Consider the following 24451-nt stretch of genomic DNA (forward strand, 5'->3'; position numbering starts at 1 on the left):
TTGCTACAAATGATTTCAACCAACCTGTAGATGCGGATGTCTTCAAAACCTTGGTCAACCCTCTAAATCTACCAGGAATGTTTTACATTTGCGATCCCTGTAAAGTTACTACCATTCCAAGTGATGAAGAAGGGAATAGTAAGCGTAAAAAACGTACAAAAAGTACATCCCAAACTCAGAACAACCATCATCCAATAAATACTGAAGCTCAGGATACAACCCTTACAGTCACAACCGATTCAACAACTGATGTTGATGTTGTCGACATTGACCAGTCATCTGATTATAATTTCTCTGCTGGTAAACAAAGTGAAGATGACGAAACCAACAAAACAAGAAGAGGCGAAATCAAAGATAATGAAAAGAAATCCCAAATCTGCAAATTTTACAAAAGTGGAACATGCAAGCATGGCCTAAAAGGAAAGGAATGCAACTACACTCACCCTAAAATGTGTCGCAAGTTCACACAACATGGAACAAGGCAACCAAGAGGATGTAACCTTGGAACTAAATGCAAGGACTTTCATCCAAAAATGTGTTTAGATTCCCTTCGGAAAGGAGAATGCTTTAGAATCCTGTCGTTTTGCTCATGTAAAAGGAACAAAAGACAACCTCCAACTGTGAAAAGTAGTGTAGCGCACAATAACAAACAATCAAACAATAACAAACAAGAGCCTGGTCATTTTTTAGATATGATTCGTCTGTTGAAGGAAGAAATTCTGGAAACACTGGGACAGAAAATCCAAGACATTCAATTTCAACAAAAAACCTACAACAGACTCATCAATTACCTCAACAACAGACTCACCAAATACCTCCACAACAGACTCACCAAATACCTCCACAACAGACTCATCTGATACCCCCACAAGGACTACCGCTCAGACCACCATTCCAAATCCCTCAACTACCATTCAACCCAATGCAAACATTCCAGTAGTGAATAGCTTTGCATTTTTTAACATACAAGGGCTTTGTCCACAAACAGTACCCAGCAAAGTTCCCTTTATTAAAGATAATGTTTGTAATGAAAACCAACTTTTTGTTGGATTGTCAGAAACTTGGTTATATAACCATAAAGACGCAGAACTTAAAGTAGAAGGTTTCACTCCCTTCCGATGTGATTCAACAAGAAAGAAGAAATCTAGAGGCAGATTTACTGGTGGAGTTTGTTTTTATGTCAGGGATGATATTGCAGCTTCATGCGAAAAAATCTATTCTCACTCCTCGCCCAGTGTACAACTTCTTTGCCTATACTCAAGCATCGAAAATCTGGCTATCCTGGTAGTCTACCGACAACCTGACGACAAAGCAAATGGTAATCCTTCAACCGCAAATGATTTTATCATTCCTATCAATGGTGTAAAAAATGCACTTTCAAAGTTAGAAACCGTACCAAATATCATTTTTGGAGGTGATTTCAACCTTCCAAAAGCAACTTGGCCTGAGGGCCTTCCAAAATCAGGATGTACTATCAACGACCGTCTTATTCTAAACTCTTTGAATCAGTTTTGCAACGAATTCTTCATGTCACAATATATCGATTTGCCAACACACAAGGACGGAAATACATTAGACCTTGTTTTCACTAACAACGAACAAATAATACACAGCTACACAACAGTACCTGTATTGCAAAGCACATCACATCACGAAATTGTACTAGTATCAACAACTCTGAAAGTTCAAAACTCCTTTCTGGACGACGATCAACAAGAGCCACGCACAAAATTCAACACACTGAATTATTTTGCTGATGACATTGATTGGGAAACTATTAAAGATGATCTCAAATATGTCAACTGGCCAAGTGAGTTCGATACTGAAGACCCAGATGTTATTTTGGAAACCTTCAACAACATATGCTACAGAATATGCGAAAGCAGAGTTCCCGTGAAGGCCAAGACCACATCAAAAACGAAATCAAAAGCTGAGAGATACCGTCACTCTCTTACAAAAAGAAGAAGAAAAATTACAAAAAAACTTTTACACACCAACTCCAAATCCAAGAAAGACAAGATAAAAGATGAACTTTTACAAATTGAGAAAAAACTTCAAAATCTTTTAATGAGTCAAAGCGTCACGTGGAAAGCAAAGTGATTGACTCAATTAAAAAGAATTCAAAATATTTCTTTACCTATGCAAAAAAGAAATCGAAAAATTCGGTCTAATATCGGACCCCTATTGAATTGCAATGAAGAACTTACACAAAGAAGCAAAGAAATGGCTGATCTCTTAGCCGACCAATATGCTAAAGTGTTCAGTAAACCAAAGCAACCACAACCACAACCTAACCAAGACAAAACAAACGTCAAGATTGATGAGAATTAACATAACAGAAGACTCCATCGTTAAAGCAATAAATGAGCTGTCTCCATCATCTTCTGCAGGACCTGATGGATTTCCAGCTATGTTTCTCAAAAAATGCAAAGATGAGTTATCCGTTCCACTGTGTTTACTCTGGAAGAAAAGCCTAGAAATAGGTCTTGTTCCAACTGAACTGAAAAAATGCACCATAACACCAATTCACAAAGGAGGAAGCAGATCTCTGGCTGCCAACTACAGACCTGTTGCACTCACCTCGCATGTGATAAAAATTTTCGAGAAAATATTGAGAAATCATATTGTAAATCACATGAACAACAATGACCTTTTCAATCCAAACCAACATGGTTTCAGAAGTGGGAGATCCTGCCTTAGTCAGCTTCTCGAGCAACACGACCTCATTCTTGACATATTAGATGAGGGTTTGAATGCAGATGTTGTTTACCTTGATTTCTCAAAGGCTTTCGACAAAGTCGATCATGCAGTTGTACTTGGGAAATTAAAGCAATTGGGTATATCCGGACCAATCCACAGATGGATTGAATCATTCCTTACTGAAAGATATCAAACAGTAATAGTAAATGGTGTCAAGTCCAAAGCCCAGAAAGTAATTTCAGGAGTCCCTCAAGGCAGTGTATTGGGACCTCTTATATTTCTAATATTGATTGGTGACATTGATGAAAAGTACTGTACTGTTATTGAAATCATTTGCTGATGATACACGTGCCACCAAATCAATCAAAAACACAAAGGATGTTGAAATTCTTCAAAAGAACTAGAAAAAGTCTATGACTGGACTGAAGAAAACAACATGAAACTAAATGACACAAAGTTTGAACTTCTACGCTATGGTCCAGATGAAGAAATAAAAAACCAAACTCACTACAAATCCCCTTCAGGAGAAAATATCGAAAGGAAGAAATTTGTGAAGGACCTGGGAGTACTAATGTCAGATGATGCTGTCTTTACACATCAAATAAATTCAGTCATTGAGAAAGCAAAAAACTTGATTTCCTGGATTCTGCGGACTTTCTCTTCGCGTTTACCCCAACTAATGATTACTCTTTACAAATCATTGGTTATTCCAGTCATTGAATTTGCTCAGTCCTATGGAGTCCAAGTGCTGTCAGTTCTACTACCCAAGATTAGAAGAAATCCAAAAATCATTTCTCAAAAGAATAACTGGCACTCCAAAAAACTATTGGGATTGTCTGAAAAAGCTAAAAACTACTCACTTCAAAGAAGAAGGGAGAGATATCGGATCCTGTATACATGGAAAATAGCTGAAAATCTGGTTCCAAACATCAACAATAAATTTCAATTCAAGGAACTCCCAAGATTGGGAAGGATGTGTGTTCGCACCCATAGTTCAAAACTACATGATAGCACGCTTGTTGTGCAAGGTGCTAAATTATTCAATTCAATGCCCAAGAGTATTAGAGATATGAAGAATGTTACAGTCGAAAAGTTCAAAAACTCTCTAGACAGACACCTCAGTTCGATCCCAGACGAGCCACAGATTCATGGTTACACAGGGTGCAGGAGAGCCGACTCTAACTCCATTCTTGACATGAAAACTGTTTAGCTGCTGACATCCTTCCTTATTCAGGTTTGATGGATGCAGCATTGTGGTGTGAAGCAGAAAGTTTCTTGCCAGAGCATGAAGCTCGAAGACAACCAAAAGTAACCAAAAGTAAGTAAGATATGAAGAATAAACCTCAAAAAAGCTGATTTTTTGGTATGAAAGCCCCCCCGGACATTTTTTTTGGCTGGAATTCGTCAAATTAAATTTTTTTTTTTTTAAATGTCTTCTATCATTATATGGAACAGAAAAAGCACCAGGCGGAGAAGATCTGAAGATACCGACTTTTACCCCCTACCCCTAATTTAAAGTGAAACAAGATGGCAGAGAAGTAGTGATTGGAGGTTTTTGTAATTAGACAGCATGACAAAGGTTTGTTATATTTTAGCATAACAAAGACAAACTCAGGAAGTAAGGTAAATCGCCTTTTGACTGCTTTTAACCATTTTTCTAATAAAGAATATCCTCAAACTTGACTTCACTGTGGAAGAAATTTGTGAAGGACCTGGGAGTACTAATGTCAGATGATGCTGTCTTTACACATCAAATAAATTCAGTCATTGAGAAAGCAAAAAACTTGATTTCCTGGATTCTGCGGACTTTCTCTTCGCGTTTACCCCAACTAATGCTTACTCTTTACAAATCATTGGTTATTCCAGTCATTGAATATTGCTCAGTCCTATGGAGTCCAAGTGCTGTCAGTTCTACCCAAAGATTAGAAGAAATCCAAAAATCATTTCTCAAAAGAATAACTGGCACTCCAAAAAACTATTGGGATTGTCTGAAAAAGCTAAAACTTTACTCACTTCAAGTTCAAAGAAGAAGGGAGAGATATCGGATCCTGTATATATACATGGAAAATAGCTGAAAATCTGGTTCCAAACATCAACAATAAATTTCAATTCAAGGAACTCCCAAGATTGGGAAGGATGTGTGTTCGCACCCATAGTTCAAAACTACATGATAGCACGCTTGTTGTGCAAGGTGCTAAATTATTCAATTCAATGCCCAAGAGTATTAGAGATATGAAGAATGTTACAGTCGAAAAGTTCAAAAACTCTCTAGACAGACACCTCAGTTCGATCCCAGACGAGCCACAGATTCATGGTTACACAGGGTGCAGGAGAGCCGACTCTAACTCCATTCTTGACATGAAAACTGTTTAGCTGCTTACATCCTTCCTTATTCAGGTTTGATGGATGCAGCATTGTGGTGTGAAGCAGAAAGTTTCTTGCCAGAGCATGAAGCTCGAAGACAACCAAAAGTAAGTAAGTAAGTAACCAAAAGTAAGTAATAGCCTATCCGGCGGTGCGCGGATCTAGATGGGTTCCGTCTTCCCCGTAGATCTTTTTCTTGGGAAGTTGATCTTCAAATTAGTTTTCAAGGTTGGCTTGGCTCAAATTTTTTCATCTATGACACAAATTTTAGGCAATTTCTCATAGTTTTTGAAAATGTTAATTTCATTAAAAGGTATGTGTTCACCTTTCTTGACACATTCTCTTCAATTGATCATATCTTTAGAACAACAAATTTTTATATATCAAAAGTATATATTTTCTGAAAGCAAATAATATTCTCTTTCTAATGGTAAAAGTTTCAGCTGAATTTAAAAAACTGGGCAGGATATAATTAAAATCTTAAGAATTTTAACCTTACCTACTTCAAAGAAGTTAAGAGCCATTTTTTTAAGAGTCTTCAGGGTGTGATACCTCATCCTCTTGGATTTTGATGAAATATTGACCAAATGATCTATCACACAAGAAAATAAGACCCTGAAAATTTCACCTTGATATCTCACGTAGTTTTGAAGATATGGCATCTCAAAGATAGGCTACTAAGCGAAAATTGACCCCTAAAAATCATGAACTCTGGTGGGGAGCAGATTTTGAAAGTCAATGAATTTTTATGCTAGTACATTAGAAAGCTGATTTACAGTGGATTTCAAGAACTTTTTGTAGGGAATCAGAAAAAATCAAATTGAGTCTCCAAAATCTTCCCCGAAAAACTCTAGCACCTCCTGTAGAGGGCTTCAAACTTTCCGTAATCTGGGTTTGGAAGCACTTTTAGCTGTCTGCTGATGGTCCTTGTGACTTTTTTGAAGCAAACTTTTGACCTGGAGTGGTTTACTGGTGGGTTTTTGCCACAAAAATAACATTTTCAGGATTTCTAATTTTGCGTAACCGTCAAAAATGGCCGAAAAAATTGCTATTTTGGCAGATCTGGAGCAAAATTCAAGATGGCGTATCTTTTTAAAACCCACAACAAATTTTTTTGAAACTTTCAGTAATGCTTCCTTAGTAGGTCTAGTTTATAACCTCAAAAAATCTCAGTGGGGGTTTGAAGTTTCTTAAAGATATGATCGATTGAAAATTTGCTTAACTTTGTTGTTTTTTCCCTCTTAAAATGCTAAATCAGGCCCACTTAAGGTTAATTTTTGTCAAAATATTGGTTGATCTTCCCTAGCCAACTAATCATTGGCATTAAGGGAACAACTGTAAAAAAATTCAGGTCATTTCCATCAACAGATGACATTTTATGACTGTTTCTTTATTTTTAAGTATAGAATATGTAAACAAATGAGACTGACATCTGGCCTTTCCTACCATTCCAGGGCCTATATTTTCAGGAAAAGCCTCAACCTTTCACAGTTTGGTGAACATTATTCTTAAATATAAGCAGGTTACTTCAACTAAATGGGTTTAACAGTACTTAATTCCTACTCAAAAACTTTTTAGACTCATTCAGAAATCCTACTTTGACAATAATTTGCGCTTTACTGCAAAATTTCTAAGTCCAAGTGTCGTGATTAACTTTAGACTGTCCAATATTTCTTGTCCAGAAGATTTAAACATCATTGTTTGCAGTATCTCATAAAATATCACCCTAGTAATGTTGCTTAGTTATTTGAGAATCAACAAGTAAGGCTGTTAGTGTACACAAATATAGAGATATTGGACAGACTAAAAGTTAATCATGACACTTGGACTAGAAACTGTCAATCAATCTTCCGTGCACAATCTTCCGTGCACCTAACCACGGCTATGTAGTACGGCTAGGTGCACGGAAGGTTGTACACGGCTGATTGATTGACAGTTTCCAATCTTCCGTGCACCTAACCACGGCTATGTAGTACGGCTAGGTGCACGGAAGGTTGTACACGGCTGATTGATTGACAGTTTCTAATCTTCCGTGCACCTAACCAGGGCTATATAGTACGGCTAGGTGCACGGAAGGTTGTAAACGGAAGATTGATGAGAGTTTCCAATCTTCCGTGCACCTAACAAAGCTATATAGTACGGCTAGGTGCACGGAAGGTTGTGCACGGCTGATTGATTGACAGTTTCCAATCTATGATACTCAAAGAAGCAGGCTTTGCATATACTAATATGGCCGTCATAACAGGAAGGCGTACTGTATAAAGAAGGGGGCTATCTACTGTAACTTGGTCTAATGTCGACATCCCTCGTCTAAATTCGACACCCTTTTAGAGCTGAAAAATAAAAAAAGGTCGAAATTATTTTTCTTTCCTTAGTGCTAAGGGAGGATAAATCTTTTTTCAATCACCGATTCAAACTTTCATATTATTCCTATCTCTAAAGCAGTGCTGCAAATAACGGCATCGTAGTTTCTACCGGCCAATCTGAAGTTCAATCTTTCATTTTGTCCGGTTAAAATTTAAAGACTAGAGCAATAACGTTTCTTAAAAGAGGAATAGATTTTGAATTAATACATGTGTTTAGCCAATCTAAAGGTCATTTCAGACTTTTCTAATGGGGTTCTGCCAGACCCTCTGCTCAAATTATTTTTGTGGCACTCAAAAAATTACCGGCCAACTGAAATTTCCTTATTTGCAGCACTGTAAAGAAGGGTGTCGAAATTAGAAGACAGATGTCGAGATTAGACCAACTTACGGTATATGCTATGTTTGTTTATCATACCAGCATACCATACCATACCATCCAAGTACTTCATTAACTGTTAAAAGGAACGTCATTTCAACACCCAACAATGAACAACATTGCTGATTCTACTACTACAGCTATTTTTATTCTTATAAAGAACTCCTCCATAACTCAATCCTTTGTGCTTACTCTACCCTTTTTAAAACTTTGGACCTTAGTGGGGCTTGAACTCACAAACAAAGAAACTACATAACCACTTGTACAACGCTCTAACCACTTGGCCACAACGTCTGGCCTACTGTCGGATTTTTTTAAATTATATAATGCTATCTTCCGTGTGCCTAACAACAGCTATATAGCTGCGGATAGGGACACGGAAGGTTAAAAATAATTTTCCGTGAGCGTATCCACTTCTTTATTTTTTCATGAATCCCATTAGAAGTTTTGCGGCGCATTTTTTTGCTTGCGAGTCAAATAAACGATACAGCGCTTTCGCAGCATTAATCTTTGATACATATTTTGGCTTGGGCGGGACGCTACTAGTGTGACTTAACTGATAATAATACGGTTTTTAGCGGTGTCCCGTATTTTACTCGTTTATTTTAACTGTCCCGTAATTCCCCAGATGACTATATTGGAATTTTGGAAAAACGTTTTACCTCAGAAATCTGCTGTTGTCCACCCCCCTGTAACTCCAGACGATCTCAATCGAACGGAATCGACGATCGAACCAGTCGAACCAAATCGAACACAATCGACCGTTTGAAATTCGATTGTCGAACGCAATCGAATCTCAATCGAATATTACCGCAATTTTCAGATTCGATTAATATTCGATTGCGTTTGATTGATGTTCGATTGCGTTCGATCGTCGATTCATTGACCCCCGGATTGTTCATCGCATAATTTCTACGGGAAATCGAAACGAAAGTAATTTCATTTGGCTTGTGATGTTTGAGAGCTTGGATGTTGGGGAAGCTGCAAGAATAAAGCCAGACAATCTCAATCGAACGGAATCGACGATCGAACCAGTTGAACAACAATCGAACCAATCGAATATTACCCAGAATTTTGACGTTCGATTGAGATTCGATTGCGTTCGACAATCGAATTTCAATCGGTCAATTGCGTTCGATTTGGTTCGACTGGTTCGATCGTTGATTCCGTTCGATTGAGATCGTCTGGGTAACTTTAACTGGAAGAGCCCAATCCAAGAGCTTTCTGAATTCTGAAAAATGAAATTCATGAAAAAGAAGAATTGTGTGAGACTAAGAGCCAAATATCTGTTCTTAGAAAAACAGGGTGAGGTAAAAAAATCTTACATCTGAGCCCATAGTTGAATTCTCTCTAGTCAATCATAACTTTGAGAGTGATAAACAAACATCTTTGAAAACAACACTCGCAATGAAAAAACGCTAAAATCTGTCCTCCATGTTGGTTTTCTTCCTTCGATTTCCTTTGAATTAGTTTCAATCGTCTAAACAAACACTTCCTGCAAACCGTTCTCTAAGCGTTCTCTTAAATTGGTGTACGATTCTTTATGCAGTTATCATTTTGAGATGTGGGAAATAGTTAAAATCTTTGTTGTTCTTTTTTTTTGTTGGACGCGCATGCTCGATTTTTCAAAACAAACTTTCTTTTTTCAAAACTCTCGGCTCAGCAGAGCCGAGTACATGTGGCCGATCAAAGGCCACCGCCGCGCCAGGAGTTTTAAGATGTATTCTGTCTGTTGCTCGGGTGAAACAAGGCATGTCCCAAATATATTTTGCGTGACGCACACCACTTCCCATTATTCATTAACTTTCATATATAAGTGAAAAGAATCGTATCAACGAGAGGATTTCGAAAAGTGCTGGGTCAAAAATTTACATCAAGCCAATCTCAAGATATCGGCCAAAAACTGATTTTGACGTTATAAAATACATCGAAAAAACACGCCAAAAAGACAAAAATGACGTCATTATTGAAAAAAGGCGATAATTCCGATTAACTTACTACAATCAAAGCAAAATTTTGACTGGAGATGTAAATTAACGATTCTAAAATATTTCATGAAAAAAAATTTGAAAATTCATGATGACGTCAGCATTTTTTGACGTATTTTAATTTTTCCCGACAGCAAATGACGTCATTCAAATTTTCTGAAAATTTTTGAACAAATATTTCAGAATCATTAATTTACAACTCCAGTCAAAATTTGGTGTTGATTGCATTAATAAAATTGAAGTTATCGCTGTTTTTCAATAATGACGTCATTTGAATCTTACTTATGACGTGTTTTTATTATGTATTTTATAACGTCAAAATCAGTTTTTGACCGATATCTTGAGATTGGCTTAATGCAAATTTTTGACCCAGCACTTTCCGAAATCTGCTCGTTGATATGATTCTTTTGAGCTATATATGAACGTTAAGGAATAATTGGAAGCGGTGCGCGTCACACAAAATATATTTGGGACATGCCTTGTTTCACCCGAGTGTCTGAATCGCAGACCTCTCTCCAAATAGCGCATTACTTTTTGCATAATTCCTTGCTCGTTACCCTGAGTATCAGAGGTTGAGTTTTCAAAAAATATATCAACCTCTGAAGACCAATAATAGAAATTTTATTGCGCATGTGTCAAATCTAATCACTGTAGAATAAATCAACGATGAAGAGCAAATATTACCATATTAATGTCTAGCAAACTGTATCAGTATGCAGTTTACTATTTACGAATTCCCCAGAAACCGCCAAGTGTAATTTACATGAGTTTCTTTCAAAAAAAAATCTTCTACATGATTCCCAAATGTATAACCAAGGAAACAGTAATTACTAAACCATTATATATATATAAGATTTTACTATTCCCTATTCCTAGGTCGAATAGGGTGTGAATCCGTCTCGGTGAACCGAAACATCTTCACACCGAACTCTCGTCAAATAAATAGAATAAAAACCTGGGTAACCCAGTCTCTCATAAATAATATTAAATAATATTAATCCATCACATTTCCATTAACGTTTTCTTTGCAACGCAAGATTGCAAAATCTATCAAGAGTGACATTTTCATTTTCAATAATCAAATCAACCAACGACTTAACGGGACGCCCTCTCCTTGTATATATATCATCATTGAACGTGAGCTTTTTCACATTTCTGTGAACATTCATGCGAATAATATGTGCCAAATAACTACGTTGCTGATTTCTAATAAAAACACTAACATCTTTCGTACCACATATTTCATGTAAACGAACATTGCTCAAAACCATGCGAAAATCATTCTCCTTTTCGTTAACATGCTTCATACCATTACGAACCATACGCCTCAAAAACGTGCGATATGTTGCATCAATGCGATCAAGTTGGTTCTGAGTTGTGTTCCAATTTTGACATGCATATGTCAATCGACTACGAACAAAACTGTCGAGAAATTTAACACGAGTTTTCAGATTGGTCTGAAAATTTTGCAAGAGATTTGAAAGTTCACTGAACTTGGCTGAAGCCATTTGACTTCTATGGTTAATTTCGGCATCACCTGAGTTCGGTTCAAGGTAATTGACATAACAGCCAAGATATTTGAATTTTTGAACGTTGTTGAGTGGAGTTCCATCAATAGAGACTATGGACTTTGGATATTCATTTGTTACATCGTTATTGATTATCATCGATTCGGTCTTGGATGAGTTGATTGTGAGACCAAAGTTTTTAAATACAGTGTTCAGAATATTGGTAGCATTCTGTAAACTGTCCAGACTGGTTAGAAACAAAACTAGATCGTCCGCATAACCGCACCATGGTAGGGGAGATGAACCATTGAGATCGATTTCTTGTTCTCTCAACACGTAACGATTATCCCTGGAAACACTTCGTGGGCTGACACGGTATTTTTGCTGAAAGAATTGGATATTATTTGACTTTTCGAGGAAGACGCGCATGACGAAGTCGATGAAGAGGTTGAACAGAAAGGGACTTTCAGGACCACCCTGACGTACGCCTGATGTAGTCGTAAATGTCTCTTTTTCAAATGTTAGACTTGTGTCTGAGTACAACTTTTCAAGGATGTTGAGGATTTGGGGACAACGATTATCAGAGAAACGTAGTTTGATAGAGTCAAATAACCATTTTCTGGGGATGTGGTCAAAAGCCGCGGTGAGATCCACAAAGAGGAGAAAAAGAGGTTGCTTCTTGCGGTGAGTGATCTGTTGAACTCGTTTTATGGTATAGATACCATCGGTGGTACCCCTATCTTGGCGAAAACCATTTTGCTCTTCTGAAAGCTGGGCTTCGTACCAAGGACGAAGGCGACCCAGAATGAGATTGATGACCAACTTACAAACAGTTGATCCGATGCTAAGTCCACGGTACTTTGTAGGGTCGTTTTTGGATCCTTTACCTTTCCAAAGAGTACGGAGTCGAGAGTTACCCCAAGCGTGGGGTACGTCCAGGTTTTGCCAAAGGTTTGAGGTCATGCGATGCAATACTTCTAACATAATTGGGTGGTTCAACTTTTTGAGAAACTCAGCATCAATGTCATTAGATGCTTTATTGGATTTAAGCTTTTTAAGATAAAGTTCGATCTCATTCAGGGTTGGTGGCTGATCGTTTATGAGGACAGTCTGCGATATGCGTTGGAGGTTTTCGACAAATTCTGGGATATTCGAATCAAGTTCTTCAGGGGTCCTTGTCGAGGAAGGATCAGTAGGGTTGATTTAAAATGCTTCATAAGTTTATCTGTTGGGCATGAGCTAGGTATATGTTTCAGAGTCGTCACTTGCTGTTTAGCTCGTTGAAACAATCTTTGAAGTTCTCTATTGATGGCAAGTTGGTTAATTTTGTCAGCCTCAGCTGATTTCATTTTTCAGGAAACGAGCCCTTAAGCGAATCTTTTTTCTGATTTTGGCAATGTCCTTAAATTCAGCATTTCTAGTAATAAGTGAAGTTTTCTGTTCATAGAGTTCAGCCAATTTTTTATCATTGTGCCAGGGCTGAGTAGGAAACGGGTTGTTTGTTTTGGGGACAGTGCGGTCGGCTGCTACGGTTATCGAGCGAATTAAGTGTTGATTGAGCAACTCGTTATTATCGTTGTCTACTGGTAATGAATCCAAATTTGTTATAGCAGAGTTCATGAAGTGATTTTGGATATCTTGGTCATTACGAAATCGATTCATATCAAACTTTAAATTAGATTTGTTCATTGGTTGTCTCTTTTTAAAGCGAGCTTTCTTGGTACACGGCGTGCAGAGCGTTGCAATGACAAGGCAATGGTCGCTATCAAAATCGAAACTACGGTACACTCGGCAGTTTTGGGAATATTGACGTAGCCAACTATTAACGAGAATAAAATCGTAAACTTTTTGGGTGACACCATCAGGGGAATACCAAGTAACGCGCCGACAACGTTTGTGATTGTACCAAGTATTGAGAACGGAAAGACGACACGTGTTAAAGAATTGGTGGAAACGTTCACCATTGTTGTTTACTTCAAGGTCGCGAAGCGATGAGTTTTGCCAGACAGCAGAGGAAGTTGCGTTAAAGTCTCCAAGGCAAATGATTTTTTGATTATGGTTTGCTGCATTTATCTGTTTTCTCAAAGAATTATGTAAATATTACGTATTAGTTATGGTAATGTAACTTTAATTGAATCGAAATAATAGACAGACTTTATGTTATGATTCTCTATCACTGACTCTTTTTAAAAAGCATTGATGACATTTTTAACTTGTGTTTTTAACGACGGGAATAAAAAAATCAACTTTGAACTTCATCCAAGATCTTGGATATTGTCATCATGGTTACTTTTCTCTGAGTTGATGCGCTGGCAAATAGAAATAGAATCTGGATTGGTCGGAACAGGTCGATATATGATCTCAGCCTGTGCTTTTCACGGTAACTTTTTGGGCCAGATTAATTGATCGTTTTTTCCAAAATAATGATAATTATATTTTGAGTCATTTATCCCGCTGACAAAGTCGGTGGCTTACAAAACAAGTTTACTTTTTGAAAGGCTGTAAACAAGGCTACGTTACGTTACAGAAGCAGCCAACGAGGCCATTCCCCCAAAATTTATTCCTCCCTGAGACAACCCATTTTTTCAAAATAGGGGAACAGATGCAAATTTCTAAGTAAGACTATTTCCTCGACATTATCTGTTTCCTGAAATAAAGTCATATCATAGCTGGGAACAAATGAAATTATCTATAATCATGGACATTAATGTTTGACAAAAACACTGGAAAATGCTGATGGAAAAACATGGAATGGCCCCCTTCCCCCAGTGGCAATATGTTTAGTGCGAACGGCCTGCCCACCGACTTTTCCAATGCCCTTAAACATATTACCACTGCGCACTGGGGGGGGGGAAGGGGTGAAGCTTATATTCTACCCTTGTCTCACAATTTTTGTCCAGGATTGGTAAATGGAGGGGAAAAATGAAAATGAGCAAACTTTTTAGGAATAACACATCAAAATATCTAGGAAAGAGTATATTTGGAGCAAAGTTTTGGTTTTTGGACGGGGAACAGATAAATTTGATCTAGGAAACAGATTTTTCAATGATCTTTTAAAAAAGGTCCTCGTGGATGCTTTTGACGTTCTTGGTGTACAGTTCAAATTATTATACATACGTCATTGTTATGGTGTAAATGCTCTCAATTTAAAAAACGACCATATGCGCGCCCAAAATTAAGCCTTTCTTGAACTTCCTGAAATCTTTTGTCCATTTTAAAGGGACATAACAAAATAAGTACTTGTGAAATTTGTAAACAAACTGTATGCAGCGGATACAAAATCAAAACAAATGTCACATGTCAAAATAAAAAATCAAACCAAATATGGCTAATTTTGATTGTTTAATTGTTTTACAAGTATGTTTCGGACACGTGATTTTAATTGTTCTCTTTAATGACACGTGGTTCGCGCAATGTTTATATTTTACTACTTCTATGTCCCTTTAAGGCAAGAAGTGATCAGATTGTCCGAAGGTTTGCCTAAAAAGCTTCATTTTTCTTAATTTTCGCATCATTAGAGTACACTTTCTCTCGTAAGTGCTCATTTAGACCACAGACCCTTGCAGTACAGCTTGAAAAATGCACCCTTATAAGGTCCAGACCTAAAGACGTTCCTTGAGTGCCCCTCTGGAAGTACTACAGTAAAATCTTTCAATTTTCACAGAATAAGGAAACCGTATCGAAAAAATGTATTAGTTTATAGGGGGGGATTTTTTAACTTTGGCAAAACCGGTCCGAAATAATCTCATAACCGATCAACAGGTCCAAACCCAACTGGAATCTTAAAAGGGTACTCAACCTATCCAAAGCGTATTTTGTTTTTTATGAGCTTTATATGTTCTCCTTCGTTGACGAGAAAGAATACAACCTGCAATTTATCAGACTTTCTTTCACAAGTTTGCCACTTGATACGTTTTGCAAGCTTTTTTATAAGAATACTGCGTTTTTACATTGTTTTGTGGATGTCCTCAACCGTTTTATATTGAGAAGTTATTTTTTATGCTTATTCATGATATGCACCATTGCGATGTCTTCTGACATTACATCACTGAGCCACAAAAAGCTGCTTTTTTGTAATTGACATAAAGGTAAAATCAGTCAATACGTCACTTCACTCCTGTTCAAACTGACGAAACATTTCAATGCATTGCAATTCTGAAGAAGAAAACTATGTGAGTGCAACCAAGGCTTATTCGTCACTAATATAATAGCAGTGGTCTTTACAGGAAAATATATACCGTACTGGACCACTAGAGAACCAACAACGTATTTTACTTTTATCGGACAGCTTGCGTCACAACCATTTAATAAAGCCTGACAATACACATGGCAAGAATATATCTCTAACTTTCAATTGTAAAAGAAATGTATATATTATCCTTTTGTGAGAATTTTGAGTATTGATGGGGAATAATTAGCTATTTATTACAGGTATGGGAATGATTTTTCATTCCTAGGTACAGGTTACTAAGTTTCATGATAGTGGTATTTTTAGCATTTTCTTAATTTTTTGGCTAATTTCATTATTATGAATATTCTTATATAGAGTACAATCTTATAAAAAAAGTGTGCATCACTTCCTTTTCATCACTTAAGGGAGAGTGTATTGCGCAAATACGTATTATAAGTATCACTTTCGACAGTATTAAGTGTCATTTTCTGCAGAGAGAGTTGTGCAGACATAACATACCTCAAAAAGGATGGCTGCAGCAACACAACAAGCGGAAAACTTTTCCAGTGTAGCATGGTCATATTTCATTGATGTACGTGAAGATACGAGTGAAGAGTTTGCCAAGCAACAAGAACTTTACAGTAAATACGCGAAAACGTACGATGAGTGGGCTTCTGAGGAAGAATATTCTGGCCCTAAAGCTGTGGCTACAAAAATCCTGAAGTTGTATTCGAATGAGAAAAATATCAAGATCCTTGACTATGGATGTGGTACAGGCGCAACCTCTGATCTTCTTTCTGAACATGGTTATCAAAATATTGATGGGTTAGATCCGTGCAAAGAAATCATTGATGTTGCTCGATCGAAAGGAAAAATGCAGAAACTCTATCAACTGAAAAGTGGAGACGATGATTCTGTCATCCCGTCTCAAGAATATGACGTTGTTTGTTCATCAGGTGTTTTGTTTTGTTCAGCATCACACCCTGGGTACGAATGCTTGACGGACATTATACGATATGTGAAACCAGGTGGTCACATCATTATCGCACATCGACAAGTGGATTCATGTATTGAAAGTAGACACGTGACCGACCTCGCCTTTCTCGACAATGACGTCAAACAAGGCAAAATCAAAGTCGAAGCAAAGGAGGTTATTGATCGCTGGCGAAGACCAGCGAATACTCTTGAAGGAGAAGACATAATTAAAGGGGAACTTCTAATTATTCAAGTCCTCTAACTTTATGTCCTGTTGTCTATGTCCTATCTGCTGTTGTCCTGTACTCTGTTTTAGGGCAATATTGATATATTTTATATCTGACACCCTATTTTTTTAGAATTAAGAAATCCTTAGTGGCTTTTTCGAAGGAGGATCGTTTCACCTTAAACAAATATTTTGCATCAAAGATATTTTGGTATTGCAAGTTATAACATGATGCATAAGCGTCTCCAAATGTAATTGTTATTTTTCATAAATTGTTGTTGTTTTTGTAAATTTTATAAAATATCATTACACTAATTTTATAAGAACTTTGTCAACTGAACGAGATAGGTTCAAAGTTTCATGATAATAGAATCTTATTGATAATTATTTGAAAAAAACATTCGAAATTTTGTACAAAATTTCGTTAGCTTACACGTTTTTTTTATATGTTTGTGGACTCTAAAACATCCAATTTCTTAGGAAAATGGAGAAATATACCAACAAAATAGTGAGAAAATAAGAACTCTTTAAGATCATTTCTAGGCTTAAAACTCAAAAACTTAAGAACATCCGCAGGCTTCAAAATCTTGGATAGTCTTATAAAAAACGTGTATGTGTATTCATTGATAAAATTTGACCTTGATGGAAATATGACTTTTCTGAAATTCATTGTTGAAACATCATATTTTGAAAATTTGATGTCTCAGATTTGGAAATATCATGAAATATGATATTTCCTCAACTTTGGAAATATAGAAAAGTCATATTTCCATATTTACAAAAGTAATTGGAAATATCATATTTTCAAGATATCTCTTATTTCGCCCAGTGTTTGTAAACTTGAATTTCCCTAAAAAGGTCATGGTGAGGAAAAATTCCCAAATGATAGCGCGAGTAAAGAATATAATGTTAAAAAAAGATAAAATATTGAGATAAACAAGACAGAAGCTTCAAAATGCTATCTTATGGCTAACTAAAAACATACACTGAAAAAGTTGAACCCCCCCCCCCCCCCCCCCATTACAAAACGCAAATGTCAGAACGCTTAAATTCATGACGCTCTAAATCTAGACTCTAACGTACTTTTTGTTTACACATTTCTTGGTAGGCAAAGGTCTTGAACTACCGTAAAGTCTTTTAAAAATGGCCGTCGGATTTTGTGGACATCGTGTTTCAATTTCCATAAACATACATTTAGTGATCGGTAGAATATCTTCCTTACGGTACTCGTACGCGGCGTCGCGTGGCAAAAATTTGACGACGTCAGTATACGTTGTGTATGCGTATAAGTCCATATGCCATTGACGGTAAATCATACGTGCGTTCGGGTCCGTAAATGAGCATTGTCCTTCATACTCATGAACCTTCTTCCCTTTACACGTATACCGACGCCGTAAATCGTACGGCAATCGCCAATCCTTCGTAAAATAAAAATGCGATTCGTAATCATCATACGCGTCCCACACGAAACTTACGTTGACGTAACGGATAGATAGAGTTTTTCAAAATCATCGATGTGGATACGTATGTCCATATCTGCATCATACGGGATCACGTCTTCCGCACGCCACGCCCCGAGTAACGAACCGGCAGATAAGAAATAACGGATTTTATGCTTCTTAGCGATTTTTACCCATTCGCGAAGTAATTTTTGCCACGGTGGACGATCTGTTGTGACGGGACACGTACCGTCGCCGTATTCCGCGAAGCCTTTCGCATTCGTACGATTTAACCATTTCAGATTTTCAGCTTCGTCAACCACACTAGCCTGTTGACCGTTTGGCCAGAACTTACCAATCAGTCCATCCAAAACAGTTTTTGTTTTATTAGCCATGTCTACATTTCGCTTCGTTTCCAAAGTTTGTAAACGTTTCAATATCTCATTAACTTGAGTCAACCCACCGGAACTTGATTTAGCCGTAGTGACATCGACGTTCTCTTCTTTATTTTTGACGATGGTCAAAGTCCTTCTAACCTCTTGGAAATACGTATTCTGGCTGTAGTTTTGTATGAAGTAATAAACATTGGCCAATGTGAAACAAACCAGGAGTAGAATTACCCCTTGAGTCATTTGTGTCGCCATCCTTGGTTGTTCTGTTAGATTCCACCGTATATTCCCATACTTCTAAATCTGAAATGAAAACAAAAAATATACTAATACACTTATTTCATGACACGAGAGCCTGATAGAGTTTGGCTGAAAGTTTGAAATCTGTGACTTTCTATTATAAGCCTATTTTCTATCTGAGGAGCATCCGCTTGTTCTTCTTACAGTTAGATATTTAGATCATTCTCTCTTTAAAATGCGTTTTACCAAAAACCCAAAGTGCAAGCCGTGATATACCGTGAGATCGGGTAACTTGCATCAATGGAGGCTAACATGCATAGCCCTCAAATGAATGACCTGGCTGGTCATTAAAATACAAAGTTAAATCAAAACAAAAATGGTAGAGTAGAGCTGTGAGCAAAGCTGCCTAGTTCATTTGTTTTGAAATTTTGCTGCTTTGATTGGTCAGTCATTTGATGGCTATGCAAGTTTCCCTCCACTGATGCAAGTTACCTGATCTCACGGTATCAAAACACTGCTCAACAAGTTTCTTCTAGAGAGATATTACAAAAAGTTTTGAATACTTGTAGATTACATTATATCATGCAACTAATGCTTCCTTCATCAATCACGACATCACGAAAACCCTTAAATGAGATCTAAAAAAGAATCAGATAATGAATAAGACGAATGAATAGAAAAAATGAATTTAAGCTTTGGCTACGATATACAGCTCAGTGTACATAGAAACTGTTTTTGCAACATTTGCAATATTTTGTTTTTTTTGCATTTATGTCATGAAAAGCTGGAAATTTAATGGGTAATTTGCGACAACTTAATCGCACATGATGATAGAATTAATTAAAGAAATTAAAGAAAATTTATTACACGGATTTTTTTTATAAGAACGTCTACAAATTTTGAAGACTTCGGATAATGTTCTTATTTTTTTCTTACTTTGAAGCCTAAAAAGAACCTTAAAATGTTCTTATTTTAAGTTTTAAGAGTGTTTTAGTGTAATTGCATTTTAATTTATTGTAATTGAAATAACAGCCTTCATAATCAGTTTTTTGGCCCCGAAGACTCATGTTTTTTTAATAAAAATACATTACGTTTTTTACGTTTTTTTCTTATGAGACTCACCATTATTAATTGACTTAATGGCAGTAAGTTAAGGCATTTTTAATTTCCTTTGTCAAAAAATATCATCAATTAAACGTCGCATACAGTCAGAGCATGGAGGTAATAAAAATATAGATGGAGATACCACTCCTACTATTCTATTGTATTGTATCGTTGATAGCAAACTGTTGCTTGGTTGCTTTGGGAAAAAGCCATTAATTTTGCTTTCGCTCATGGGAATACTTCAGTCGAAGGTCGTGTTCACACTATAGACCTTCCTTAATAAAAATGTAGTTAGGAGAATCTTTTGTTGACTACAATACAGAACGTGCATTTAACAAAGAGTCGAACGCGTAGTATTGTAATTTTTAATCGATCTTCCTTAATTAAGAGTCGTAAGCTTTATTGTCTTAAGGGTAGGGTAGAGGCTTCCCTTAAAACAAAAGATTTTATTAAGGAAGCATAAACAAAGAATGCGTGCAGTGAACAAAAAGTTTTACGATTTCAAAAACGAATGAACTGAGGAAAAAATTAGAAATAGTGCAAACGGTGTTGTTGATGTGTAAGATGAATGCAGTTATTGAGTAAAACCATTAGAACAAATATGTTTGCGGATTTCAAGTGATGTATGGATACCAATATCAACCAATCACAGGTGAAATCGAAACTCTCAATAAAAAATCAACCAATGAGAAGCCTTAAGCAAAATCAATTACCGTGTTATAATAGATCTCGTGAACCTACAAAGAACTGTAATAAACCAGTGTATTCATCCATCATAAATCTCTTTGTTTAACTTTGATAGATTTAATTAAGTAAACTTTCCAGTGTGAACGCGCCCGAAGAGAATTTGAATAACATCACGCTACATTTTTAATTTGTTCATTGTGTGATGACAGTTTTGTTTATAAAACATAAGAAAAACTTGCAAGAATAAGCACAGAACATCGAATTTGAAATGTTCGCTTCTCAGGGAATCCTCGCCAATTTTTGTCAATTTTTACATATTTACTAATGCCAATCTTTCAACTATATTCTATCAAAATTTTGAGGCAGCTGCTATTTTAGATCTAAAGATATTTATAGCAAAGAACCTTCCACAAACAACAAAGAATTCGCAAAATTTGAAGAAGTTTACCTCTCGAAAGCTTCCCGATAAAATGAAAACTTCTTTTAAAACTATAAAGAAATTATTACTCGAAAAAAAATCGCATTTTACCTAAAAATACAAGGTTTCGTTGGACAGAATAACTTTACTTTAGTTCTTATAATCTATATCTTGACTCAACTTGACTGATTTTTGCTATCAAGGATTGGTAATCAAAGGAGGCCGATTTGAAATAAATTTCAAAGAGTTTTATGACTTATCTGGCTATTACAGAAAAGTTGTTACTCCATCTATATTTTTATTATCTCCATGGTCAGAGAAAGGTCCCATTCCGAAGAGTTAAAAAATCAGACTTCTGCGTTAACACGCATGCGTAATTTGTCGTTCTTTTAGACCACATGTAGTTAATTACCGTGATAAACAATTAGGAATGAATCAAAATTGGACTTTTCTTGTTCTTCCTTTTTGACCTTTTCGATATTTTCGATTTTTGATTATTTCGAAATTATCAGTTAGGGTCAGGGTTGGAGCTCGAAAAATTGCGTCATTATTTAGATGATCTGTAAAGTGTAGAAGAGGCTTTCTGGGGGAAATGGTATACTCTTCGGAATAGGACCTTTCTTCCCCTCCATATACTTTCCCATTTAGTTTCGTTTCACGATACCCTACGGGACGGGATGGAGTTTTAAAAGCTCTTTTTGATTTGGTCGGTCGTCAACCAGTGACGTCAACCTTTTTCTAAAAATCGGGTCAATTTTATTACTTTAAATGACCAATTATTAAAGTATCTTATAAAAAACTCCATCTCATCTGTATCGTACTCTAGAATGTCCTAGAACAAACTATATAAGAAACATTAGGTTTCCATGCTTAAAATTTTACGAATAAGTTAAGAGCATTTTAAGGCTTTCCAAAACTCTAGTAAGAACATTTTAAAAACATTTTCAGGCTTTTAAACTCGAAGGCTTCAAAAAATATTGGATTTTCTTGTAAGAAGTATATGAGAAACTACCCCCTTAGACAAATCAAATTGGTAGATACACGTTTTTTTATAAGAACAAACTATACAGTATAAGGACATAAGACTTCGGTGGACAAAATATATTAAGCACAAGTTAAGAACATTTTGAGGCTTTGCAGATTCAGAGTTTTTTTTAGGAAAAATACTCAGAAGATGTTGTATAAGAACAATTGAGTTTTCAACTTTTTGTTTCCAAAGAACACTCAAGATTTTCAGTTCTTGATAATTTTTGATAACTTAAAGAGGCGCCCCCCAGCGGTTGGCTTGATGGCGTGATGGAGGGTTTTCGTGGCGTGATGGTGTGAAATTTTGAAAAAAACGGCCCGTACGTGGCGTGATGGCGTAAAAATGAAGTTGCCGGCGTGATCGTGAAATCGAGTTTTTTTAGCGTGATTGATGGCGTGAAATTTGCAGTTCAGCGTGATCGTGAAAATTATATTTATTACTTGAAACGTAATTCTATGTCCATTTTAGCCAATTTAGAGGGTCTAAATTTCAAAATTATGAACTTATGTCCAACTATGGCGGAGCCTCCTACAGATCTCATTTAAAAGCATAATAGAAACGGTCCAAACAGTTTTATTCATCTGCCATTTATCCTTGTAACTTCCAATTGTCTTTAGCAGTTGCTAGCTAGTCTTCAAAATAAAGTTGAATACGATGAGAGGGTCGAAAATCTCTTATTGCTTATTCATTAGATGCATCAAAGACATTAGGTACTTTATTTCAGGAAAATATATATATTTATAGCAAAACCTCAAACAGAAAGAAGCAACAGGTTTATTTTGAGGTGTAATTTTGAGCAGATTGGTATTGATCAAAGGAATCCTGTGATGTTTAAACCATATTTTGGAAAAAAAGAGAGTAAATGAGAGCGATTTTAGCCATACTAAATTGAAAATTTCTCCCGTCGACGCCAACCAGGGTGGAGCCTCCTCGTTCCCCTTTTGAAAACTATTCACGCTAATTCACAATTAATGCCCATGGGTCCCGTCAACGGGGGACCAGGGAGGCATGACCCCTCATGTTTTTACCAAAAAAGCTGCTTGTACTTTTAAAAGATTTCCATTATTTTTACATGAATCATTTTTCAAATTGAATTGATATAAATAAAATAACCCTTCAAAATTCAGAAATTTTCTCCGTTGCCCAACCATGGTGGGCTTAGTCAATTTACTCAAATATACCTCAGCCCTCAAACCGGTGCCCTTTGATGTGACCAGTTGTCCAACAATTATTGATATGCATAAGTCAAGATTACGTCATTTTTCCTATCGGAAACACCCGAATTTGACCCCTGTGTATTACTAAAAATAGAAAAACAGAGGTCAAATTCCTTCCAGATTTTTCGGGTGTTTCCGATAGGAAAAATTATATAAATTATATTTGTGGGTAAAAATTAAGTTTATATAACGGCATTTTATCCATACCAATGTGTCTAAACGCGGTCTAAAACTGAGTGTATCCAGAGAATATGAGCGTGAAAACTAAATTTTCTAGGGGTAATGGCATGAAATCGAAAAACTTGGCGTGATCGGGAAAATCGAATTTTTCAGGCGTGATGGCGCGAAATCGAAAAAAAAATTGGCGTGGTGGCATGAATTTTGGGTCCGCTGGGGAGGCCTCCTTAAAGATAAGGCGAGACCAAATTAATTTATTGTTCTACAGGTCCGACCGACCCTGTTTTTTTTTTTCAAAATCGAAAGAATAATAACATTGAATTTGGAAAGTTAGAGGACGGGACTTGATAAGTTTTTTGCAGATATTTTTGACTGAACAAGTTGAAAAAGTGTAAATTCATCCCAGAACTTAGATGAATTTAAAATATCCCAATTAAAATGTCACGAAAGTCGCTCATCGATAAAGAGGAGAAAGTTTACTGCTTCAAAACGTAAGAATCTTTTTAGATTTTGACATTCCGACACTAGATTTTAAGAAATTTATTTTTATTATACAGACCAACCCATATTTTTCTAGGGGTCTTCCCGTAGAACAATAAATTAAATTTTTCTCGCCTAAATTAATAATTAAAGAAAATTAATCATGAGGGGGGAGCCCAGCGGTAACTCTTGATCACGATATCACACAATTTTTTGTCTTCAATCACGATCACGCAAATCAGCAAAAAAAAAAAAAAATGGATAATCACGCATCCCTTTGAAAAAGTCCAAATCACGTATCACGAATATTGACCTCTTATCACGCAATCACGAAAAAAGAATTTTCAAATCACGTAAACCACACTGCAAAAAAGTCCCTAGCCTAGATCACGTCATCACGAAAACCGCTTGGGGGCTTCTTTTATACCATTGTTATTTCTCGTAAAATTATCTAGTCCAAAAAACAACATAACTACTGTATTTCGAAAAAAATGGCGAAACTACGTCTGAAAAGTCATTGCGAGACATTGAGACATTTACAACAAACATTTTCTTCATTCACCGTCGGATCACCGTTCATGAAAACATTTCAAACTCGT

The 24451-nt window shown here is 36.4% G+C and overlaps 2 protein-coding genes across 2 annotated transcripts in view; both read left to right on the forward strand.

Annotated features, from left to right (window-relative positions):
- Positions 1 to 24451, forward strand: part of LOC136816359 (DDB1- and CUL4-associated factor 12-like) — a 216426-nt gene that overhangs the window by 902 nt on the left and 191073 nt on the right. The gene's annotated exons all lie outside the window — the stretch shown is intronic.
- LOC136816407 (malonyl-[acyl-carrier protein] O-methyltransferase-like) lies at positions 15960 to 17106 on the forward strand. The gene has a single exon (XM_067072731.1). It carries the CDS (start codon positions 16003 to 16005, stop codon positions 16708 to 16710), a length of 708 nt encoding a protein of 235 aa, XP_066928832.1. The 5' UTR covers positions 15960 to 16002; the 3' UTR covers positions 16711 to 17106.

Source organism: Clytia hemisphaerica, unplaced genomic scaffold (genome assembly GCF_902728285.1).
Source record: "Clytia hemisphaerica strain Z4C2 unplaced genomic scaffold, Clytia hemisphaerica genome assembly, whole genome shotgun sequence".
In the NCBI taxonomy this organism is placed as follows: domain Eukaryota; kingdom Metazoa; phylum Cnidaria; class Hydrozoa; order Leptothecata; family Clytiidae; genus Clytia; species Clytia hemisphaerica.

Coding starts and splice junctions, on each gene's coding strand:
- LOC136816407 (XM_067072731.1), top strand. CDS start 16,003: ATGGCTGCAGCAACACAACAAGCGGAAAACTTTTCCAGTGTAGCATGG.